General features: G+C 38.7%; 1 protein-coding gene across 1 annotated transcript in view; it reads right to left on the bottom strand.

Moving 5' to 3' along the window:
* The window catches only part of LOC108668783 (ankyrin repeat and sterile alpha motif domain-containing protein 1B), a gene marked incomplete at its 5' end in the record, with an annotated part of 49,038 nt that extends 27,511 nt beyond the window's left edge, over positions 1-21,527 (bottom strand). Inside the window, 5 exon segments of the mRNA XM_047879583.1 lie at positions 16,126-16,227; positions 17,769-18,016; positions 18,900-19,037; positions 20,255-20,446; positions 21,320-21,527. Coding sequence (XP_047735539.1) covers positions 16,126-16,227; positions 17,769-18,016; positions 18,900-19,037; positions 20,255-20,446; positions 21,320-21,527 — 888 coding nt within the window.
* Positions 21,528-24,357: the final 2,830 nt, after the last annotated feature.

Genomic DNA, 24,357 nt, shown 5'->3' with positions numbered 1-24,357 from the left:
ATGACACTTATATAAGCAAGCGCACACGTACATGACATGCAAACGTACACGTATATGACGCATCGATAATAAATAAAGTTTGGAAACACGCACGACGTGCGTCATGATAAACGACATGAGACGCGGGGTGCTACGGCCCTCCTGGGGCGAGGACATGTTTATCCTGAGGGGAGTGAAGGGATCGAGGGGTTGTAATGTGGCAAAGCCACAATGCCACACTAGACATCCAGTGGTGAGGCCGTGTGGCATGCAGCCGTGTGGCAGTCGAGCGTGGCGGCCTCCTGTGGCATGCACGGAAACGATCTGCACTTGGCTGGAGGGATGGTGGCAATCGGTGCAACGAGGGATGCAGGAATATAGAGGGATGAAGTCATCCCGGTGAGGGCAAGGGGGATGGGGCAGTCGATGCAACGAGGGATGCAGGAATATAGAGAGATGAAGTCATCCCGGTGGGGGGAAGGAGGGGGGCAGTCGATGCAACGAGGGATGCAGGAATATAGAGGGATGAAGTCATCCCGGTGGGGGGAAGGGGGAGGGGGCAGTTGATGCAACGAGGGATGCAGGAATATAGAGGGATGAAGTCATCCCGATGGAGGGGAAGGGGATAGGGTAGTTATATCAAAATAGAAACGAGTTAGTAACTCTAGCAGTCGAGTAAAGATATTGGCCGCTACGTGCTTTAGGCCGTTAGCTGTACTTAGGCCGTTATAGGTGTAATTCGGCAGAAGATTTTCTTTTATACAAGTTTTATTAAAGACCAGAACATGTTTTTTATTAATAATCTTCTTATTGTTTTTTTTTAATGAATTGAACAAAATTTCTTGCTGGCGCCGGGAGATCAAAAAGCAGGTTATCAAATGACATTTTAATGGATTGCGGCGTTTCGAAAATAATTTTTTTTTATCAAGCTTGTGAAGGTTTTGTAACACTTGCATGACCGCGCGTCATGTGATGTACGAGACATGACCGCGCGTCATGTGATGTACGAGACATGACCGCGCGTCATGTGATGTACGAGACATGACCTTGTACGTGACATGACCGTGCGTCATGTGATGTACGAGACATGACCGCGCGTCATGTGATGTACGAGACATGACCGTGCGTCATGTGATGTACGAGACATGACCGTGCGTCATGTGATGTACGAGACATGACCGTGCGTCATGTGATGTACGAGACATGACGCGCGTCATGTGATGTACGTGACATGACCGTGCGTCATGTGATGTACGAGACATGACCGCGCGTCATGTGCATCGCAATGAACGGCGCTGCAAGTGGCGCAGCAAATCCTGTTCGTCACGCGCCGGGCCGCTGCGGCGCAGCTGCGAGTCTCCTGAACGCGTGAAGACCACACTAAAAAATACACAGCGCTGTGTTGTGTTGTGTTGATTTGTGTTGTGTTATGTTGTTTTGTGTTGTGTTATGTTGTTTTGTGTTGTGTTATGTTGTTTTGTGTTATGTTGTGTTGTGTTATTTGGTGTTGTTTTATTTTCGTTGTTTTGTATTGTGTTGTTTTGTGTTGATTTCTGTTGTGTTGTGTTGTTCTGTGTTGTTTTGTGTTGATTTCTGTTGTTTTGTGTTATTTTGTGTTATGTTGTGTACTTGATTCCGTGCGATGTAAGTTGTTCACGAGCTTGAATAACGTAACGTGAGTTATGCTGCACGAAGAGTGTGTTAATGAAGTATTTAATCCGTATGTGACCTGTGTGTCTGGTATCCTGTGTGAGTGTAGTTACCTGAGAATGAGTGTGGTAATCTGTGTAAGTGTAATCCGTGGTCCACTGTGAGAAAGCGTGTGGTGACTTATATGAAGGAGAGTGGAATTAGTGAATTACTCCGAATGTTTTAATACCTCAATACTACTCCGTATGTTTCAATACCTCCAAATTACTCCGTATGTTTTAATACCTCCAAATTACTCCGTATGTTTAAATATCTCAAAATTTCTCCAAATTTTATAATACCTCAAAATTACTTGGTATGCTTTAATACATCAAAAATACTCGGTATGTTTTAATATTTTAAATAGAATAGAAAACACAATTGCAGTTGATGGTTGGACGAACAATGACAAAAAGTGCCGGCATGCAGATCAATGTATGCGACTCCCCTTGAGGTGGCGGAGTTTTAATCAGACCGTGTCGGATGGCCCTTGGCTTAATCGTGTTCATTTTTGAGAGCGTGAAGTGTAGCGGCCAATCAATTGGTCACACGACATTAAGATTTCGACCCACGCGAAATGTGATCGAAACTCACGAGTTCCCTAGATTGTAGGGTTGCTGGGGTTTCCTCTAACATCCATGAAAATAATATATATTTTTTTAATATGCTGCCCATTAGTGAATAGGTAGTTTTTTAGTGGATTTGATTCCACATACTCGCTCGTTTAGAGTAAATTCCTTATTCAATGACTGCAAATTTCACTTTTATATGTGGCTCAACAAGATATGGCACTGATTTCGCCATTGTTCATTAATCGGAAAATAAATTTGAACGGCAGCATGATTCCGATTACGAACGACGAATGGATTGCTTGTCGTCACTGACATAGTTTTACATGTCTGAAACTTCGTAAAAACGAGTTTCATGTTTACACTCTCCACTCTACTGAACGTTCATAATGTTACTGTCACTTAATCAAGACTTCGACCCTGTCACCTCTAACTTGGAACGGTCGGGTAATTAACACAATCGGATTCCCCGAGCATGAGTGAGGATACTTTGTAGTAAAGTACTTAAATCTAGTCGCAAATTAAATTAGAGTGTGAAAACATTGATCACTCAGCTGAACAAAATAGCGATGTGACAACACGGAGGAGTGGGCAGTTCTATTGGTCTCTGTGGTGCACCGGAGACGCACCTACTGAATTTTCGGCGCGTTTTATACGTGTTCGGCTCATTTAGGTATAAGTACATGTAGGAGACAAGGTTGGCGCCAGCAAGACTGGGCACAGATTTACTTAATTTTTTAGAGTCATTGTATCCCTGTAAAATGTTCAAACGTGATGTTTTCTAGTGAGAAAATAAAACATTTATTTTAAACTCGTCAGTGTAAAAAAGTGAATGGGAATTTTTTAAGAAAGTCTGATTGGCGTCACAATACAATACAGGATAGCATTAATAATATAGAATATGCGAAATCGACACAAGCGATTAAATACTCGAATAAGTGCAGCTTACTGACGTACTTGAGAAGCACATAGCCTTGAATTGTTGAATTTCCGTGAATTGTAGAAATTACTTGAATCGATGGAATTTATAGAATTGTAGAAATTCCTTGAACTGTTGGAATTTATACAATTGTTGAAATTCCTTGAATTGTTGAAATTCTTTGAATTGTTGAAATTCCGTGAATTGCAGAAATTAATTGAATTGTTGGAATTTATAGAATTGTTTATATTCCTTGAATTGTTTAAATTCTGTGAAATGTAAAAATTACTTGAATTGTTGGAATTTATTTAATTGTTGAAATTCCTAGAATTGTTGAAATTCCGTGAATTGTAAAAATTACTTGAATTGTTGGAATTTATAGAATTGTTTAAATTCCTTGAATTGTTGAAATTATTTGGGTTGCTGAAATTACTTGGATTGCTGAAATTAACTGAATTGTTGAAATTCCTTGAATTGTTGGAATTCCTTGAATTGTAAAGTTCTTTGAATTGTTGACATTCTTTTAATTGTTGAGACTGCTTGAATTGTTGGGACTACTTGAATTGTTGAAATTCCTCTATGATTACATGATAATATGCCAGTATGACATGACGCCATATTCCCTAAAGTTAACTAGCAAATTAGCACGTTCATAGTTGCAGTCTGACCTGAGACATGATGAGCATCTATGAAGTCGACTCGAAATAGTGAAATATCATCGAAAATATAGCTGCCTACATGCATACTATTTATTATACTATTATACTATTATGCCGTTATTATACAACTATTATTACTATGCCAAACTATGTGAAAAAGTAAACATTATTATAGTTCACACTAGAGTAATATTTTGTTTAGAAACTGTAATAATTACAATAGCGATCAAACTTTCTATGAAGTCACACACGAGCAACAAGATCAATGGGATTAGTAATGGCCTACACCTGTGCTGGTCGCGAGTGTCATTTGCCTTCTATTAATTCTTGGCGTCACTCCCGTCACCATATCGTTATAAGATAATTTAAAGGCATTCATTTACACAAAACATTCCGACTAGAAGTCGAAAATATACGGGTGGATTAATATAAGCTTCTGAATCGTTAATAAATAACAACCGTGTTCCTGCATCCTTCCCCTGCAATTAGGAATAAGTAAAATCAATTACGAACTTTCAAGAAGTGATGAAAGTCGAAGATATAAAATCGTGTGTGAAACGTTAATGAAATAACATGTCGTTATAAACTATCATTAACACCACAAGCACTTTGTTATATTGCAGAATTATAGAAAATGTCTATACCAGTACTCGAAACAAATTAGCATTATACTCTCGTGAAAAACGCTCGCTTTCTGTTATGATGAAAAACTGTAATATTTTCCGACCCGTTATAGCGAATAAACGTTACAGTTTTATGTAAAACAGAACCTCCTGTAACGGCGTAGAACTAAAATAGCTTCTGATACAGTAACGCAGTGATCCAAGAACACTACAATTTCATATAAAACAAAAAAAAAAAAACCCTGTAACGACGAACAACTAAAGTAGGTTCTGGCCCATAATTACAGAAATAACAGAACACTAAAATTTTATATACAGAAGTCAGTAAAGTTGTATACACTTAATACAAAATAACGAACCCTTGTGACGACACACCAACTAAAGCATGACTCGTCGGTGATGGACGCCTCGCAGCTGCGCGATCGCTCGTTAGCAGGCAAAGGGTGCGAGCCGCTCGAGCGTAGTGTTGCTAAGCGACCCTTGCTCTTATTATGCCTCATCCTCTATGGGCACAAATGACAACGATCCCCAATAAAAATTAAACTCGTCTTTCACGATGACAATTGAGAAAAAATGCGAAAGGATGTGCATTTCCTGGAAGCATTGATCGCCATCCAAGGGGTGATTCTGGCTTCTGCGACGTCTATTCTTTGGCTCTGAGTTACGTTCTTGTATTGATTGCGTCGTCAAAGGAGATGAAACGAATGACTTTAGTCAAATATGTTCATTATGAGTGAGGTCATTGTGAAGAAAATTCAACGGGAGAAGTTAAGTGAAATATTCAAAATTAAATGAATTTTCTTTTAAATTTGCAAAACAGCAAGATACTTACGGGAACGGAAACCAGAATGGCATTCTTCTCAGCCTAATTCGAATAAAATTTGCAAACACCGTATTAAAAAATATTCAAGTATAGATTTTCCTCTAATACTCAATTCAATAATACTCAAGTTTTTTTAATTCAATATGGAGCTTTTCCTCGAGCCATCGGGGTAACCACTTTTCTTCGACCAATAAATAAATAAATAAAATTTATTTTTTCTGAGCGAATAATAAGAATTGCGGTAATAAAGAACAAGGTTTTCTGATCAGATATATATTTGAATACTTTGGAATCCATCAAGTGTACAAATATTACAAGAACAAGGAAGCTATACTACAAGGGGCTGTTGAAATAGATCCCCAACAAGCGGGGACCTAACAACCCCCAACGCGGAAAACGCTTCTTCCAACTCGGGGAATACAGAGGAAGTGTAATCGAGTGTTATTATTAACCTGGTCAATTTAATTAACATTAATAACGTTTCTGGACAGGCATTATTAGAATGTTTTCAACATGAACGGAAAAGTTTCGGGAGTTATTAATGATATTCAAACGATCGGGTATAACTAATTTATCAGTATATTATAATTTAAATTCAAGAAAAATTCAAACAAGCGGGAAAGCAAGCGATCACATAAGGCCTATCATTATTAACAATATTGATCAGATAAAAGGTACAAGGGATTACGGGTATCCTAATTATACTGTATTAATGAGATAATGTGTTATTATGAAGAAAGCGAAGAAAATAGTTCGTTTTATCAATTAATTTTAGATGCTAATTATTAGAAGTGACCTGCGTACGAAAAATACTGAGACGCTAAAAAACCATGATTTAAGCTACAAGCATTATTATCACGATCAAATTCAGTTGAGGTTCTAAATCATAAATCTTTATTCAGCTGCGAAAAAATTACCGTTTCGTTTTCGGGATGAATGAATTCTGAGGTCTCAGGATAATTGCAAGAATTTTGAAAAAATTGCTATCATTTTTTCTTTTTACTGCATCATAATTCCTAAAGCATCCCAAATCCTCAATAAATGAGTAACATAATAAAGTGAATGTGATGAGTAACGGCCCAATTAACGGGCCCTTGAGCTTCAGCAATAACTATATATAAAATTAATAATACATTTATGTCAATGTAAATATGAATAAATAAATTTACTTGATTGTTCCTATTTTTCGACATGAATTACTTGAAAAAAATATCACTTATTCTTGAATATGGAACTTGCCAAGACGAACTGGAGCAAATGCATTCAAAATGAAACCTAAATAGAAATACGAACGAAGAAGTTCGCTTAACCCTCGTAAGACTGAATAATTTTACAACGTTATAATCGTACCGAGTTGTGGCACAGTTGTACCTGTGTAATCCGGTGATGATAAAAATGATGTCATGCCTGTCACGTACATTACTTTGATGAGCAATTATTATTATTATTATTAATTATTAAATGAGTAATTTTTAAATCATTTTATTCTGCCTCTTCATCGACCTTGATCTACAAAATAAAGTGGAGTGATGCAGAGACATAGCGACTTAAATTACTACGTGACAAAGGGTACATATTTAACATTTGCAAGTGACGCCATCAGATGGCGTTGCGAGATAATGTTTCCAACGCAGGTAAACGAAATTAAGCTACGCTTAACAATTGCCTTGAAGGAATAACATCATTAAATTTATGACCTAATAACATTAGAGGAAACAAGATATCACCTAAAACTTAATTGCAGTCAATAACACTAGAGTGTACCTCCTCGATCGCAATATTTGGCACAATACTGTTAATTATCTCGGGCATTTAATCAGCTTCTTTAAGATGCTTCACCTCAAACCAAATGCCAGCCATTCATCTATGAATTTCAACAAATACGTTGTTATTACCGAATAGTGAAATATGAAATAAAATTTGAGCTTCTTTTATTGACATCCAAAATGAGCGTCGTGTCATCAAAAAAATTAGTCTACCGCAATGGACAGACATATTGACTATTTCAAACTCTTTCAAACTTCAGAACAGGAATAATGGCCAAGATGCGCGACTTTCCAGCGTTGCGTACGGTAGGTCAGCAGTCACGCCAACAGATCTCACTTATGCGATGCAATATCGACTTACTCAGTTTAATTATGTATTTATATTTCGATCGTACTCGTAAAGGGCATAAAACTGCAGTCTTTATACACAAGAACCGCCCTATGTGACGTTGGATACACGTCTCCTGATGACTTAAGGCCGTCGTAAGTTATGAGTTCGTAAGTTCTAAGATGGTCGTAAGTTCTAAGAGGGTCGTAAGTTATAAGATGGTCGAGGAACCTTATTTGCTCTCTGTAAGTTGCAGGCCAATTTAAAACTCAAATTCTGGTGGACATTGGATACCAATTTTAATTTTTCAGTATCTGTACTTAGAACTCCAACGTATTGAAAAGGCAACTTGAGCGTTTTCTTTTACAAGTGTCGTAAATCCAAAACCACATGACCGATCAACATCCTTGCTAAATAAGCCTTAAATTTTAAGCTTGTTCATTTATTTCAATTGCGTTTTTAATTTGTCATAGGGGCAACGGCAAATACGGATTGCGACATCTAAGTAACTTACACAACAGAGTTGGCTTAACCCTCTTTTAAAGTTACAATGAGCGTTACCGTTACTTTACGTCAGCAACGTAACGTAACTGGATCACATCGGGAATCTTAGATATAATATTTGAAGTGGTTGGAGAGGTCACGAAATCAAGGGTTAATCTAGCAGCAATATAGGGTCACTGGATTGCCATCGATGGTCGTACGTATTAATCGCTAATTATACTTAATTAGTAGCGTTTAGCTCATTAATTAGGAGTCTTCCCTCACTCTAAATTAGGTCTTTATTCCACCTTAATTAGGTCTTTCCTGCACGCTCAATTAAGAGTCTTTCATTCCTTATATCTTTAAGTGGGTAAACATTACAGCACCGCCCTTATAATCTAACGAGCTTAGGGATAAATCTTATCAGCCTTTCATAGAACAATCAAAGCACACATTGAAAATTCTGGCCTCACCCAATATTCTTTGAAGCACCGACATGTAAATTTATTAATACATTAAGCACCAACATTCATAATTGTGAACACACCGTTCACACGCACCATTTCATTTATTAGAGTAATTTTAAACGCGATTAATCAATCTGAGGCGTGGCAACCCGCACAAATAAAGCTTAACACAAGCAACACCAAACTCCAGATCTTGCCTGCACCCGGAAAGATAATAATAATTTTGTCCGAATAATGACTCTTTCTTGTCGGCAACACGAGTTTAGAGCATACAATGTTCGGAACATTTGGCGGGCCAAACTCGGTCAAAAGGACTGACACGAGAACAAAAAGTGCATCACTATTCGGAAGAAATCCCACTAATTTCTCTGGGTACAATTTATAAACGCGTGGCAGCAGGATTTCATTCGGCGACATTAAAGATCGTAAATCTGTATTCAATACCTGCAATTGCATGATAATTCTGCCTGCTATTTCATGCCTAACGGTACGCACACAGTGAAAGCAGGTTTGCCCACGCGGGCAACCTGCTCCAACCTGCCACAGGAATGAACATAGGATAATAATGTAAGTGTTCACAGTGAAAACCTGTACGAATAGGCTTCTGTATTCTATGGTTTCAGGCGCCAGCCTGAGCAGGTAACCAGCACGCTGGCAACCTGCTTTCACTGTGTGCGTACCCTTATACAGCATGTACTGTTATTTCATGGCTACTCCGGCCTGTGAATTCATGGCAAATACAGCCTGCAATTTCATGCTTAGTCCAGCCTGCAGTTTCATGGTTACCTAATCGAGCTTGAAATGGCATCCGAAATGTCATAGGATTTTTATTATGGATAATACAGTGCTTAGTTACGAGCATCCGACCTCTGGACGCGACGCTTCACAGAGGAAGGATTGGACAAATTAAGGCTCTCGAGCACATGCACAGACAATTTATCATTCCAGTATAGTCTAAAAATTGAACAAATGTGTCATATTATCAAAATAATTACTATATTCCTGCACGTAGCATTAATACGCCCTTTATCGGGCTAAATAACTGTAACTTGGTCAGAATGACCCAGGCAAGACAAAAAAGCATCGCTATTTGGACAAAGTTTCCTTATTTCTGCGAGTGTAAACCGTACGAACTAGGGTGCGCAGATACGAAAATTTAATGGTGCAGTCACGGCAACAATAAATAATTAATTAATTTATAGTTTTACTAAAGATTCTAGTTACATATAAACAGGACTTACAACTTACCATAACCATGGGTTGTCCGATTTTTTCCATGATTCATTTTTTTTAATTGGATTAGCCGGAAAAAATTCATTTAAGAGTATTTACTTATTGTATTTTACACAGTAAAAAAAAAACAGAAAATTGCATTTTTGCACCATGACCTACAATTTATTAATAAATATTAAATTGTGGGCCTCTTTTGGCCTTTCATGTCTGCGGAATTCGCGTTTTTTTTGAGGCCATCTGGCAACCCTGACCATAACAGCCTTTAGAACAAACGGAATTTCCAGACACAATGCTTCTTTCGTCTTGAGAAAAACTTATCCGAGCGACGAGGTGGTTACGTGATTTTGCTAGCACAACTTTCAACTCTGGGGCCATACTTTAAAAAAAAGTTAAGAGATCGTAAGTTCATCAGCTAATCATTGACGGCCTTTCGAGCAAAATCCACCAATCATAGACAAGAAAATAGAGCGTAAGTACTTACGTTCACTTGGCGAGTTTTGAAAGTATACGCCCCTGAAAAATAACCGGGTCATATTGTTCAATTACTGACATACTTTCTTACCTACAGCAAGAGTGGAAATGCCCACTCGTACATCCTTTTGCCGGGCCAAAATGAGTCAAGATTACGCACAAGACGGCGACAATGCATCGATAATTAATCAAAATAAATTAATAACCAAGTTCAAATGTGGCGAGTTCGTTGAACTAGAAGCAAGCAACTTGCTTGTCACTTGTGCTGCGTTTCCTTCATTTTAAAATGAAACCCAACGATATAACGTTAAAATAACGCGAGTCTAATCATGGAACTAACTTTCGTCGTTTCTTCGCATGGAAGCCGTAGCCTTTATAAATCTCTTCGTTTATCACTGGAAATATCTTCAACATTGTTAGTATATTGAGAATATCAACGTTTTACCGTTGAAATTCAAAATCATAGCCCTTCTAACTTCTCAAGTTCTAAAGTTTTTTTTTACAAACATCCGTCACTCGTGTAGCGCGTCAACACTGACGGGTTTTCACTGCAAACTCCACGTGCTGTGATGCCAGCATTCAAGTGTCTCTGCTACAGAGAAGGTATATGTCCCAAATACAGAGCCGGTTTAGCCCCGATACGGAGCTGGTATGTCCAGAAAAAACGTATCTGTCCTGAAGGTGAGGGCACATGCGGGACCGAAGTGGGTATCACGGGATAGTTTTAATGTATTATAAAAGCAATTTTTTCTTACAAGTAAAAATGAATTACAGGATCAATTTAGGCACTAAATTATGAAAGGTGCAACTAAGTTAACAAAGTTGCTTCGAATAAAAGAAATTAGGGAAGTGCACCTCGAAAAAATACGGCAATGTTATAAAAAATAAAAGGAAAGAAAAAAAAAAAACAAAAAATAGCAATCGTAATTTATGGCAGCCAGGGAATGTACAGCAAGGAATGATATGCTAGTAAATGATAATCTTTAAGCATGACAATATCACGATATGAGCACAATACTCCTCCAGCATTAAAACATTTCAGCCTCAATGTCTTTCATCATCACAAATACATTACATCAACAACGCAAACATCGTCGTGATCTACGATACTTTACTAATTTTCCCTCCACAACTGACGAACGGTATGTAACATTTAGGAATGATGCAATAGAATTAAATGATGCAATAAAAGGAAATGATGCAGTACAAGTAAATGATGTTCTACAGTAAGTTATGTAGCACGAATTTCAATCCAAGTCTGTAGCCGAAAACCAACCCAAAACTTCGTACCAATTCAGCTAGGATAATTTCTGCATTTTCCTCAATTTAATTACGGAAAGTGCTTGATCGGAATGGATTTTAGTGTGGTTTGGTAATGAACAAGCTTGATGTAACGCGCAAATAAAACAAAATATTAAAAAATATCGATCAAAACTCAAAAATCTTGAGAAGGCCACGGAAACGAAGCAAGTAATCTAAAAATTACAAAACAAACTCCACACGGTTCACATATGACGGATTGCATGCAAAAGGAACACAAGCAATGTTACTTTTACGAGAATGTGATCACACTTCACTGATGAGGTCAAGTGAGGTAAGCGTTACCATTTGTGACCACGCGAGGTCAAGGGAGGTAAGCGTTACCATTTGTGACACGCGAGGTCAAGGGAGGTAAGCGTTACCATTTGTGACCACGCGAGGTCAAGGGAGGTAAGCGTTACCATTTATTCCATGTTGTGACATCTTGTTCAAAAATTGAACAAGAAAATAGTTAATAAAATCTATTCTCCGGTTTCCAATCTACGACGTATCAAGGAACCACTTCTGCCAAACAATACAAAATATTTAAACGTATACAAAAATATGTAAACAAAATATTTAAAAGCTGATAACACACATCGGAAGACGAGCATGCATGCATGTAGCGACATGTTTTACTGTGTAACGTGAGTGACAAGCTATGGGATCCATTGTGTTTGAAGTATACAACTGCAATTCATTTTCAATGGAGACAAAAAATGGAATCTTTTATTGAAAGCACTCTAATAAAAGTTACTGATGTACAGTTTTGTACACAGTACATGAGCTGTACAATGTACAGGGCTGACGATGTAGCGTGACTCCTGCGATAGGAGTTGCAATGAGGACATATGGATTAAGAATGCCTAGAGTTTAACAGAAACAATAATAATAAGTAAACAAAAATTTATAAAACTAATCCAAACCGAATTATTGATCTCATATCATTAATAATATCCACGAGGATAGTATTAATGTCCTAATTTTTTAACTACCACAAAAAATAAACTTTTATTAATATTTTAAACGAATAGTAAATGCGGATTCCGTGCTAAATATGGGTTGGAACGGAGCTTTCATTAATAAACAATTAAAGAAATGTAAATTACTTACATTAAAGAGAATAGAAATGGTCTATATATTTCTAACATATTAAAATGACATTCTCAAAGTAAATTAACAGCAACATGTTTAAAACGATACCTAGTATAACATATATAAATATAAAAGACATTTCTTATGCATCGATGAAATGCCTTTTTCAATGCCAATGTTTATTGAAATTCACAATTTGAAATAAAGTTTAACGCGCAACTAATAAATAGTTTACAAATACTTAGACAATATTTTTTTACCTAGAGCATAAAACAATATAAAAAGGAATGTATTTTTTCGGTCCCGTCACCCTTCATTGCCGCATCATTGCCAGCCGAAGGTGGCCACCTAAAAACCAGCTATAATTTTCAATAGAGCACGACCCAGAAGTTATCGGCTTATAAAATAATATCAGATACATAAAAAATTATTATATAAACGCTGTGTCTGATAGAATAGAAATAAGAATTAAAATATATTAGAGTATTTTACGAAAGAAAGCGTTCACAAAAGTGCAAATATTGAAGTGAAGAGTCGAATATTAAAAAGGAAATAAAAATGATATGTATTAAATAGAGAACTATCGAATTGCACTTGAGAGAGTCCGAATAATCTTCAAGTCAATTGGATCACGAATGACTGGAACTTTCATTTGAAAATAACCATACAAGGATCCTCGTAAAAGGTTTGTTTCAACCTACAGATGAAGGTTAAGGCCAAGCAGGCTAGAGTGCTCCACACGAAGATATTCGAGAGTTTAGCCGAGAAAAAAATGTAATTTAAAACCTAAATTTGTTGTACAATGATTAACTAGACTATGTACCATGAGAAATATAATACCATGAATAGACACCTCATAGTCATTCATTTCTGGAGACATATTGTACTCACATTTGGACAACTGCAACGCGATGAAACCGTGTCAGTTTATGCTGGTATTGGCCGAATATGTTGTGGTGGAATGTAGCAAGATATTGTAACACATACATTTTGTATACTGCACATTGCTGGACCTTTACTTGTAAAAATTGAACTAACTAAAATATTTTTCAATCTCTGAATGCATTAAATGAAGCGACGTTTTTAATACGGCCGCATCTACTTCGATGTTGTTCGATGGAATCAATAGTTAGAGGACGGTCGAATGAACGAGAGCTAAATTATTAGATTAAACTCAAGTGATTATCAAATTTACACACTAAATAATAATAAATATCAGCCAGTAGACCTTCAACCCCAACAATGAACGAACTGATACCTCCACCCAACTGGCACGACGAGCGACAGCTCAATCAAACATTTTTATTCAGCTAGACACTTTTTTTTCTTTAATGTAAAATTACTAAATTTCGTGTTTTTTTAATGGGGAATCACTATAATCCGTTTTCTTTTCAACGAGAAATTATGACTTTTTTCTTCTATAAGGTAAATTAGGAAATAATTCTAATTCATAAATTAGATCAGAGATTACATTACGAAAAATCTAGACCGCATCCACAACGGCTACAAATACACAACAGAAACTAGCAGATATAAATAATTCATAAAAATAATGCAGTACGCAACGTTTGCTGCAAAATATCCTTCCTCAATGACAATATTTTTCTTAAATAAAAAATCCTAAAATTTAGTAAATACTGCGACAATCGAAGCTTACTTTTCATCAGTTTGTCCATCATTTCTTATACCGTTGAACCTGACGAAGCGATAATGCTTGAACAATCAACGAACGCAACATGAAGACCAGCTTGAACACTATGATAAGCATCAGTGTTATATACATCACTTAACAAAACAATAGTGAAATATCACACCTCTTATTATTATGGTACGTATTTGATCGTAACACATAGCACATCAACACATCCGTGCTCTGACGCAGACACATGAAGTTATATATTGAACATAACTTTATTACACATCGCATGTGCGTTCAATATTGTCATTTCATTGATGATATTCATTTGGTAGGTGATGGGAGGCAAGCGTATTTATCATACGCCCGTGAGGCTTGGACCAGGGAGTGTACATAGCACCTTCAGAAATAAGGAACACACGCCTACATAATACACGACACCCTAGGGACACCAAACAAAATGTTTTTAAATGTTTTTTATAAACGTGGAAATTAGCTAAGATAAGTAAAACAAATCTGAACGTCAATGTCCATAAATAGGGGAATAGTGATCGTGCACAGACGAGCGAAAGTTGTAATCTTTCTAACTTTGACCCGAAATGAATTTGACAACACAAAATACCACTAGCCAGTGAATATCAGAATTCAGAAGCATAAATGAAATGTCGTGAACTGATATCGGCCTAACTACACGTAGCGGCCGAGTTCTCGTCTGTGATTGGTGAAAACCTGTCACTGATTGGTGAAAACCTGTCACGTCTTGAAAACCTGTCACTGATTGCCTGCACTCGTGAAAACTATTTTGGATCAAGTTCTGTTGTGGGTATCAATGAGAAGATCGTATATCTCGTAGCTTGTCGCTAACACGTTTATACAATTATATATACTGTCGAAACAATGACTATATCGGCAACGTAGACTGGATAAATTTTTGAGCATGTGAGCCTAAGTGCATTTTATTTTTTTATGCCAGACGTATTGATAGTTAGGGACACACGCAGGTTTTCGTACCAAATCCATACTATGAAGTCGGGCCACGGAGAGATTAATAACTTTTAATGTTCGAGGAATTTTTTGCAAAATTTCCAACATTTTCGTAGCTAATTTGGAACAAAAGTTAACCAAATTAAAACGAATAAAAACGGTTGACCGTAGATTCCTCGACTCACACTCTAATGAGTCAAATCAAATGCGATTTTTGAGGATAATTTCAATCTTCGTCATATTTACTTATTCTTCTTAGATTATTTTTATCTTTTAATACTGTATATAGGAATGTCCACCACTGAGGAAATGTATACCATCACTTCGCACTGTGTACGCATGTATTCGTGAATGAATGCTCTGTACACCAACGAAGCAGATGTATAACATTATTTGGTACTCAATGAATGTATTGTATAATCTGTATACCACACAAAAGATAATGCTTTAGGTAAGCAAAAATTAAGAGATAAGGTGCCTAGAAATGGAGCTGATGTTATGTTGCTCTGGCATATACCATTATTTGGTATCCTACACAATGAATGTATTGTATAATCTGTATACCATACAAGGGATAATGCTTTAGGCGAGCAAAAGTTAAGAGATAAGGTGCCTAGAAATTGAGCTGATGTTATGTGTCTTTGGCATATAACATTATTTGGTGCTCAATGAATGTATTGTACCGTATAATAATCTGTATACCATACAAGATATAATACAAGCAAAAGTTTAGAGATAAGGTGCCTAGAAATGGAGCTGATGTTATGTTGCTCTGGCATATACCATTATTTGGTATCCTACACAATGAATGTATTGTATAATCTGTATACCACACAAAAGATAATGCTTTAGGCAAGCAAAAATTAAGATATAAGGTGCCTAGAAATGAAGCTGATGTTATGTTTCTTTAGCATATAACATTATTTGCAACCCTACCCAACGAATGAATGTTTTGTATAATCTGTATACCATACAAGGGATAATGTAAGCAAAAGTTAAGAGATAAGATGCCTAGAAATGGAGCTGATGTTATGTATCTTTAGCGTGTCTGTTCTGTCGCATTTGTATAGCTTTAGTCAGCTCTGTCTGATGCTGTGCTGACAGCTCTGATGTCAGGTTGGGGGGGTGGGGGCGGCGGGCAGCTATGGGGGGCTTAGGCCCCCTGCACCCGTGGGTCTGGGGGACCGAGGGGTCGCTGTCCTTCCTGCTCAAGGATAACCAATCCTCGTCATGAGACATGGTCTTTAATGTTTATTATTATATTTAATCTGAAATTTGTATATTTAGGGAAGAGCCCTTCATTTAAACATGTTTGGTTAACAATACTCTTTGACAATATTCTGAGCCACTACCTCGCAACAATCACCCAAAAAACAGGAAACCCAACGAGCGATGCAAGAAACCCCGAGTATCAAGTCCATAATGTCTACTATCAGAACCAATATTCATCTGCATACAAAACTGATGAACGAATCCTCAAGCAGATGATTCGAAACAACGTGGAATGCACAAACGACAACCACCGATTACAGCTGATAATCTACTACAAAAGCCCTACCGTAACCCTGTCTCTTATACACATCTAGATGTGTATAAGAGATACGTACAATGTATTGCACACTTGATGCCTCTGTACCAAAAACATTCAATTTATTGGAACCTAATACACACTAAAGGCAACAAGTTTATATACCAATTTGTCATTCATAGTACATTTATACTAAACCATGAATAACAATACCTCAACATAAATTAAAGACTGCCACTCAATATATTTAAATATATGAAAAAATCGAAAAAAATAAAAAAAATCATCATTTTTTTTATAAAAAATCAAGTGATTTAATCACAGGATTTAATCATTTTGATTTAATCATTGCCAACCCTGCTTGCAAATAGACGGTTTCTGTTATATAAAGCGTATTAAGTGCATAAAATAATGAATTAAATAATTTCGAACGAAGGATCCGTAACTTCTAAGTTTTTAAATTTTTATCTGAGAACTGATGCTAAAAATTTAAGATTATAAAAACGCTGCGAACGGAACTACGGAAGCTGTTAATTGCTATAATGTGCTGATCGCAAATAAAAAGACAATATTAATTCTTATTTTTTGTCAAAGTTTGTGTAATTGAAGCTTGGCACCATAAACATATAGGGGCTACTGCAATGCTTAGCCAGGACAATTATCGTGTCGGGATATTACCTGGACCCGAAATTTTATTTTTAGTGGGAGAATAGGAAAGGATTGAAGAAAATATCGAAATTTGATTTGGCAATAGGAATACATACTTTTAATTTAAACTATGCTAGATGATTTTTTGAGAGTGTAATGGGGTTCTATGTTAAATTTAAATGTGGGTTTTAAGACGTTGTTAAGTTAAGAGATATGGTGCCTAGAAATGAAGCAGATTTTATGTGTCCTGGCATGCTCTACCGCATTAATATGGCTTTAGTCAGCTCCGTCTGGTGCTGGGCTGACAGCTCAGAGTACACGCGCTTCAATTATTATAATAAGCTTTATTATTCGCTTTAATTATCATAATAAGTTTTATTATTATCAACTGGATGAAAGATAAAAAGATTAATGGAATTTAGTATTCCAAAATTGAATAGATTATCGCGCCCTGGTTAACCTGCTATATATGTCTCGACCACTCAATATATATTATAAGAATAATATGTATGTATATATAGATATTATCATACATATATACATACTCAATATATATAATAGTCACGGACCTGTTGTGGGTGCGGGGTGGGACGGCGGTGGTGGGTGCCAGAGATAGGGCAGGTCGTGGGTGGGTGTCGGAGCGGGTGCGGGTGTGGCTGGGGGACCGGTGGGTTAAGGTGGTGGGCTGCTGCTGTGGTTGCTGCTGCTGTGGTTGCTGGTGCTGTGGCTGCTGGTGCTGTGGCTGCTGCAGCTGAGACAGCTGGAAGGCGACTTCGAAAGCGTTGCCGAGCGTCAAGATGATTTCAGTAGCCATCTCCTAGAAGAATGGTCAGGAAATATTCTATATTAGAATGAAATTTATCCAATTATTTATATAGAATGGCTGCATGGACAAATTGAGAAGGAAGAAGGTCTAGGTTCTATGATATTGCAAATATAAAAAAATACGGAGAGAAACATGCGCATGAATACATGTCAAGTACATATCAGACGGTGCGATTGAATGAATTTTATCAAGCGCGTCAGGTTGGTTTGGTACACCGTGCACGTGTGTGTTACCTCAACACGTCACGTACCCCGCCGCAACGTACCCTCAAGACATACCAGGCACGTGAGGCACCCTGAACACGTACCCTGGAAGTTATCCCGAACACGTACCCTGGAAGTTGCTGTGGCAGCGTCTGCTGCTGCTGTGGCTGCTGCTGCAGCTGAGACAGTTGGAAAGCGACTTCGAAAGCGTTGCCGAGCGTCAAGATGATCTCTGTGGCCATCTCCTAGAAGAATGATCAGGAAATATTCTATATAATGAAAAAATAAAAAATAGGTATGGAAATATATAATGAAATTTATCCAATTATTTATTATATGATTTTCATGAAAAGAGAATGGCTGCATAAACAAATTTAAGAGGAAGTAAGTCGTGTGATATAATAATGCAACTAAAACAAATTTAAAGAGTGAACCATGCGCATGAATAAGTACACAGCAGACGACGGTGCGTAGCAGGCAATGAAGATGCGTTTTATCAAGAGTACCAGGTTCGTTATGGTACACCGTACCGGGTACGTGTGTGTCACATAAACACGTCACGTACCCCGCAAGGTACTCTCAAGACATACCAGGCACGTGAGGCACTCTAAACACGTACCCTGGAAGGTACCCTGAACAACGTACCCTGGAAGGTACCCTGAACAACGTACCCTGGAAGGCACCCTGAAGACGTGGCACAGCTTGCTGTGGTCGTGGCGGTCGCCGGTGATGTAGGCGAAGTGGCTGAGGTCGTCAGCGTCCTGACACACGCCCTCGATGGTGCGGATCTCGTGGTCGCAAATGTGGTCCTGGGGGCGGACCACAGTGGCTTAGTGCGGCTGTTGTGGCGCGCTAATTGTGGTCGCAAATGTGGTCCTGGGCATGGACCACAGTGGCTTAGTGAAGCTGTTGTGGCGCGCTAATTGTGGTCGCAAATGTGGTCCTGACATTAGGCATACAGTGTGGGCTCTTACTGTGGCTATTGTGGTCGCAAATGTGGTCCTGGGCATGGGGCAAGTAAGTGACTAGGCGAGGCTGTTGTAGTGTATGACACTGGGTATTGGTGTGGCATTGAATAGCGATGTACTACAATGATTGTTGAGGCAATACGGGATAATGATGTCGTGAATAATTACATCTTTAAATTGAAAATGTAACGCTGGGCAAATTTTGAATGCCTGGTATTGATGAGTTACCGCGAAACAAAATAACCAAGCAATGATGAAACATTATTAGATGGAAGTCTCCACGGTTATACCTAATTTACTTAGAAGCATAAAAAGATTGTATGAAGACATCGAATATTGAGACAGAACCATTGAAATAAAATATACCTGAACTACAGAAACAAAGAACGTGAAATTTAAGATCAACATAGGTTACGAGAGCCGATTAACCAATTTAAAAATCAATCAATGAATAAATTAAGTAATTTATGATCCAACAAACTAATCAACCAATTTGAAAACCCATAGACAATAGAAATTTATTTTTTACTATCCAAACACATCGCATTCCTTCCAGCAGAAACATTAAGCATATTTCTAAGCCACATCAGGCCATCAGGTCACGACAGGTTGGGTCACATGTGGGGTCAGGTCACGACAGGTCGGGTCACATGTGGGGTCAGGTCACGACAGGTCGGATCACATGTGAGGTCAGGTCACGACAGGTCGGGTCACATGTGGGGCCAGGTCACGACAGGTCGGGTCACATGTGGGGTCAGGTCACGACAGGTTACAGGTTGGGTCACATGTGGGTCAGGTCACGACAGGTCGGGTCACATGTGGGGTCAGGTCACGACAGGTTGGGTCACATGTGGGGTCAGGTCACGACAGGTCGGGGCACATATGGGTCAGGTCAGGGCGGGTCGGATCACATGTCAGGCCTCGTCAACTCACCCTGTCACACATCACGCCACGTCAACTCACCCTGTCACCAATGCTCATGAAGCGGACGCTATCAGCAGAGATGGCCAGCACCACGTCAACTCATCCTGTCACACGTCATGCCCACGTCAACTCACCCTGTCACCAATGGTCATGAAGCGGACACCATCAGCAGAGATGGCCAGCACCACGTCCACAGGCAAGCTAGGCTTGGTGCCATCAGCGGCCGCCTCGCGCTCCTGAGCCTCCATGAGCTTGCGGACTTTGTGGATGGACTGCATCGTGGACTCGGTGCCATGCAGCTCCTGGATGCGCGTGCTGTTCAGGTACTGCAGAGGTGGACATGGCCACGGGTTAGGTTACCAGCTTGGTAGGCTAATTACCAAATATATTAGTCACTAGTAGTACTAAGTATATAGTCACTAGTATATTAGTACGACGCTTGCATATAAATTCAAATGTACGTAGGAATTTAATGAATTATAATCTGGATAACTTTCAGACTTTATATTTGACTGAGAGTGTGACATAATTCGGATTGGTCAATTCTACAGAGCCTGGAAACTGCCATAGGACTGCACTTCAGATCCCAAGCGAGTGGCCCTGGACAGAAGCCTCCAGGACGTTCAAACTAAGGCATGCCCATTGCCCAACAAAAAATGCCTCCGGTTCGCATGCGCGAGCGTAAGTGCGCATTTTATCATTCATCGATATTCGTTGTTGTGCATAAATTGTGTTCATCCATTGACAAAACCATAAATGTTGTGTTAAACCATTGCAATCAGCAATGCAAGCTGATAGCTGTAATTTTTTAAGCAAGAGATATAATTTATAAACTATTTTAAATCGAAGTTGTAATTGTTTTTAGCAGTAGATATTGTTTTTTAACTTATTTTTCAATCGAGCACCACTTGTAGTTCCTCTATTGTTGCAGGGTAGCGTTAGGTAATCCGACAAATAAACATTTACATCTAAAGTCAACCAACCTAAAACAGATTTAACAAAAATTGATTTTAAAGAACTTTCATGTCCTAAAAAGTTTAGTCCATGATCGATGACCCGCAGAATTAAAATAGACATACTCGGCAGACAGTGGCACTGGTCTACAAACAAAATCGCCACCTGGAGATTAAGCATAAATGGGTAAAAACATAAACGGGAAACGGGTAAGCGTAAACAGATAAAGGTTAGGGGACTCTCACCGTAACTTCGTATTCTATTTGTGAGTCGATTAATTCCCTGGGCTGATGCTTCCAGGATGTCTGGACGGTAGGGATAGAACCTGTCGAGGTCGGGAGCAGGTGTGAAGGGTCGCGGAGGGTCAGAGAGTCGGGGTTCAGAGGCAGCGAGGGAGGCTCGCTTGATGGCGGGGAGACATCCATGTCCACGGTGGGCTGGGCACGAGTGCTCCTGAGCCCGTTGATAAAAACCGCACATTATTACCATATCGACAGTGCGTTCAGTCATCAGACAAAGGAGGTTCAACTCCTGAGCCCGTTAAAAACAACCACTCATTATTAACCTATCGACAGTGCGTTCAGTCATCAGAGAAAGGAGGTTCAACTACTGGCAATGATCAGAAAGAAGAGCTATTGACTCATTTATTTAATTGCGATAGCTAGGATTGAGGTAAATGAGACTATCAGCCAAGATCTTGACTGATTGTGAGAACTACGTAAATTATATAGATAATACCTAGTTACAAAAATAGGTAACTACGTAACGCTGCAGTTATTATGGTAACTCGCTGTGGGAGTCAAGAATTAACATCCCAACGTAGTGAAAGGTTTCACAATATCATATCAAATCAAAAATAGAAAAATATTTTATCATCCACAAGAGGCGAAAGGTTTCAAGTGGCAAATCCGCTGAAGCTGACGTGGAAGGAGTAGTGAAAGCGTCGCTAAGAGACGAAAGAATATGAATTGACAGGTGAAAAGCAACAGAAGACACTTGAATGAGACGTCGCTTATGCGGGACCCCAGCCGCCCGCGCGAGAGACAGAAAATAAATGCATGGAATCCTATACCTACATAATAACTTAACCCACATCTGCATGAGACCCGCACTCCGACATCGCGCGCTCAATAATGGGACGCTAAGATACAAGGCCCAAATATAAATGCGAAATCTCACAGGATTTCTGACGACTACAGACACGCATCAGAAGATAGCATGAGGAGGTGGATTGGTGACGCCGCCATGTCTCATAAGACACCACAGCACCGCTTATCTAAGCAGACAGAATGGTTGAACTATACAAGGTTGACCCACAAGGATTTCCGTCTTTCAGTTCAGCTTTCTTGTTAGGTCGCTGAGATTGAGATACGTAAACAATCCCGTCATTCTCATGACGGATTGGTTGACTGGTTTGATCGCATTTTGGTGAATGGTTAATGCCCGTGACGTCACTGAGATCAGTGACGTCACAGGCGAACAACAAACTACATCAGCAAAAATGAGCTTCTCATGAGTTATCCTTATACTAGTTCAACCATGTTAGACAGTAGGTATATATCTGCTCATGATAACTTTCAGCGTGCGTTAGGCTGAGGCTGATTTTTCTTGTGTCGAGAGTCAATGCGAATAGACATAATAGGCAAGACAATGCGGTCAGTCAGTAAATTGGCGCTGCGTGTAGCTTAGATTAATTCATCATTATCCTTGATGAGCCCAGTACTGAAGAGAGGGTCCACTAAGAGAAATGAGACGTTGTTCAAATAGTAAAGCACTTTTTGTGTTCAGAGAATCATCTTGACCCTGCTAGGCACAGCAAATGGGCTTATTTGTGCTACGTGCCAAAAGTCTGTCACTATTTGGACAGATTCGTTTATTTCAGTTTGAGCCCATTGCCCTTGCAAGAATAGCAGAAGCGATGAAGCTGCTGTTTGTCGCTGTCGTGCGTCCGAACCTAAAGTTTGTAAACGCAGTGTGGTCACCGAAATTCGAAAAGGAAAAAAAAATCTAGTCGAGAGTGTTCAAAGACGTGCAACAAGGCTAATTCCAGGCTTGAAGAGCAAGTCCTATGAAGAAAGATTAAAGATTATGAAGCTGCCAAGCCTCTGTTATCGACTGCGTGATGACCTCATTGAAGTATACAAGTACACTCATGGCTTATACAAGGTCCCAGAACAACACCAGGGGCCACGGCTATAAACTAAAAAAACTGCGTTGGAACACATCCATGCGACAACATTTCTTCTCGCTTCGAGTCACCGACATGTGGAACAGCCNACACAAGATGAAAGATGATCTTTGAAAGATCTACACTTGGTGAACGATAGAAATCATCCACTATTGGTCGCATTAATTTATTCATTTCAAGTGTATTTATTTTCCTACATATCTGAGGTTTAATTTTACAGCCACTTCTGTCGTACTCACTTGCGTAACATTGAACTCCGACCTTACTTCAGCAGCAGCTACGTAGTAATTAGAGGTCAAGTCTCCCGCTAGCACTTATGTAAGGTTGGACCCAAGCTCACTTCACTTTATTACTTCCCTAGAGATAGAGCGATCCTAGAGATCGTATCCTAGAGATCTTGTTCCCTCCCGCTATATTGAGTGGCTGTGCTTTAGAAGTTTTATCAAGCAGTGAATCTGCCTTTTACGATGATCATGAATCTACCTTTTACGCTGGTTATGCATATTTTAAACGTCTTACTTTTGAAATCTTTGTCCTTGCGTAAATAAAATTACGTTTTATCTACGTGAACTGTAACCCAGCGTAATAAAAAACTAGCGACAGAAACTTTATTCAGATCGGTCGTCATTTAACAATACAGTTAGTTACCGGCTTTAAGTCGTAGAGCTCGTGCCTACTGATATACTGATAAGTGCGGCGAATGTCCGTTGTAACTTAATTAAACATATTCATGAGGCTACCACTTATTCCTCATAGCACGAATTATACATATTCTGTGTGTTATTAGGTTTTTATTAGGTTATTATAATATTCTAATCTGTGGCCCTGGGGCCATACTTTCAAAATTCGCTAAGTGAACGTCAGTACTTACGCTCTATTTTCTTGTCTATGATTGGTGGATTTTGCTTGAAAGGCCGTCAATGATTGGCTGATGAACTTACAATCTATTAACTTTTTTTGAAAGTTATAACGTTAATATACCATGGCAAAAACTTCACACTAACGTGGACAATAACTTCATGTAAGCCTACCATAAAGTTAATGTTGTCGTAGCCGCTGTCCATGAATGTCTTGAGATACTGCGGCAGATGCAGG

The sequence above is a fragment of the Hyalella azteca genome, unplaced genomic scaffold (genome assembly GCF_000764305.2).
Source record: "Hyalella azteca isolate HAZT.00-mixed unplaced genomic scaffold, Hazt_2.0.2 contig3372, whole genome shotgun sequence".
NCBI classification, from domain to species: Eukaryota; Metazoa; Arthropoda; class Malacostraca; order Amphipoda; family Hyalellidae; genus Hyalella; species Hyalella azteca.
The sequence above is the reverse complement of the archived record's forward strand: the minus strand, read 5'-3'. Positions and strand labels throughout refer to the sequence as shown.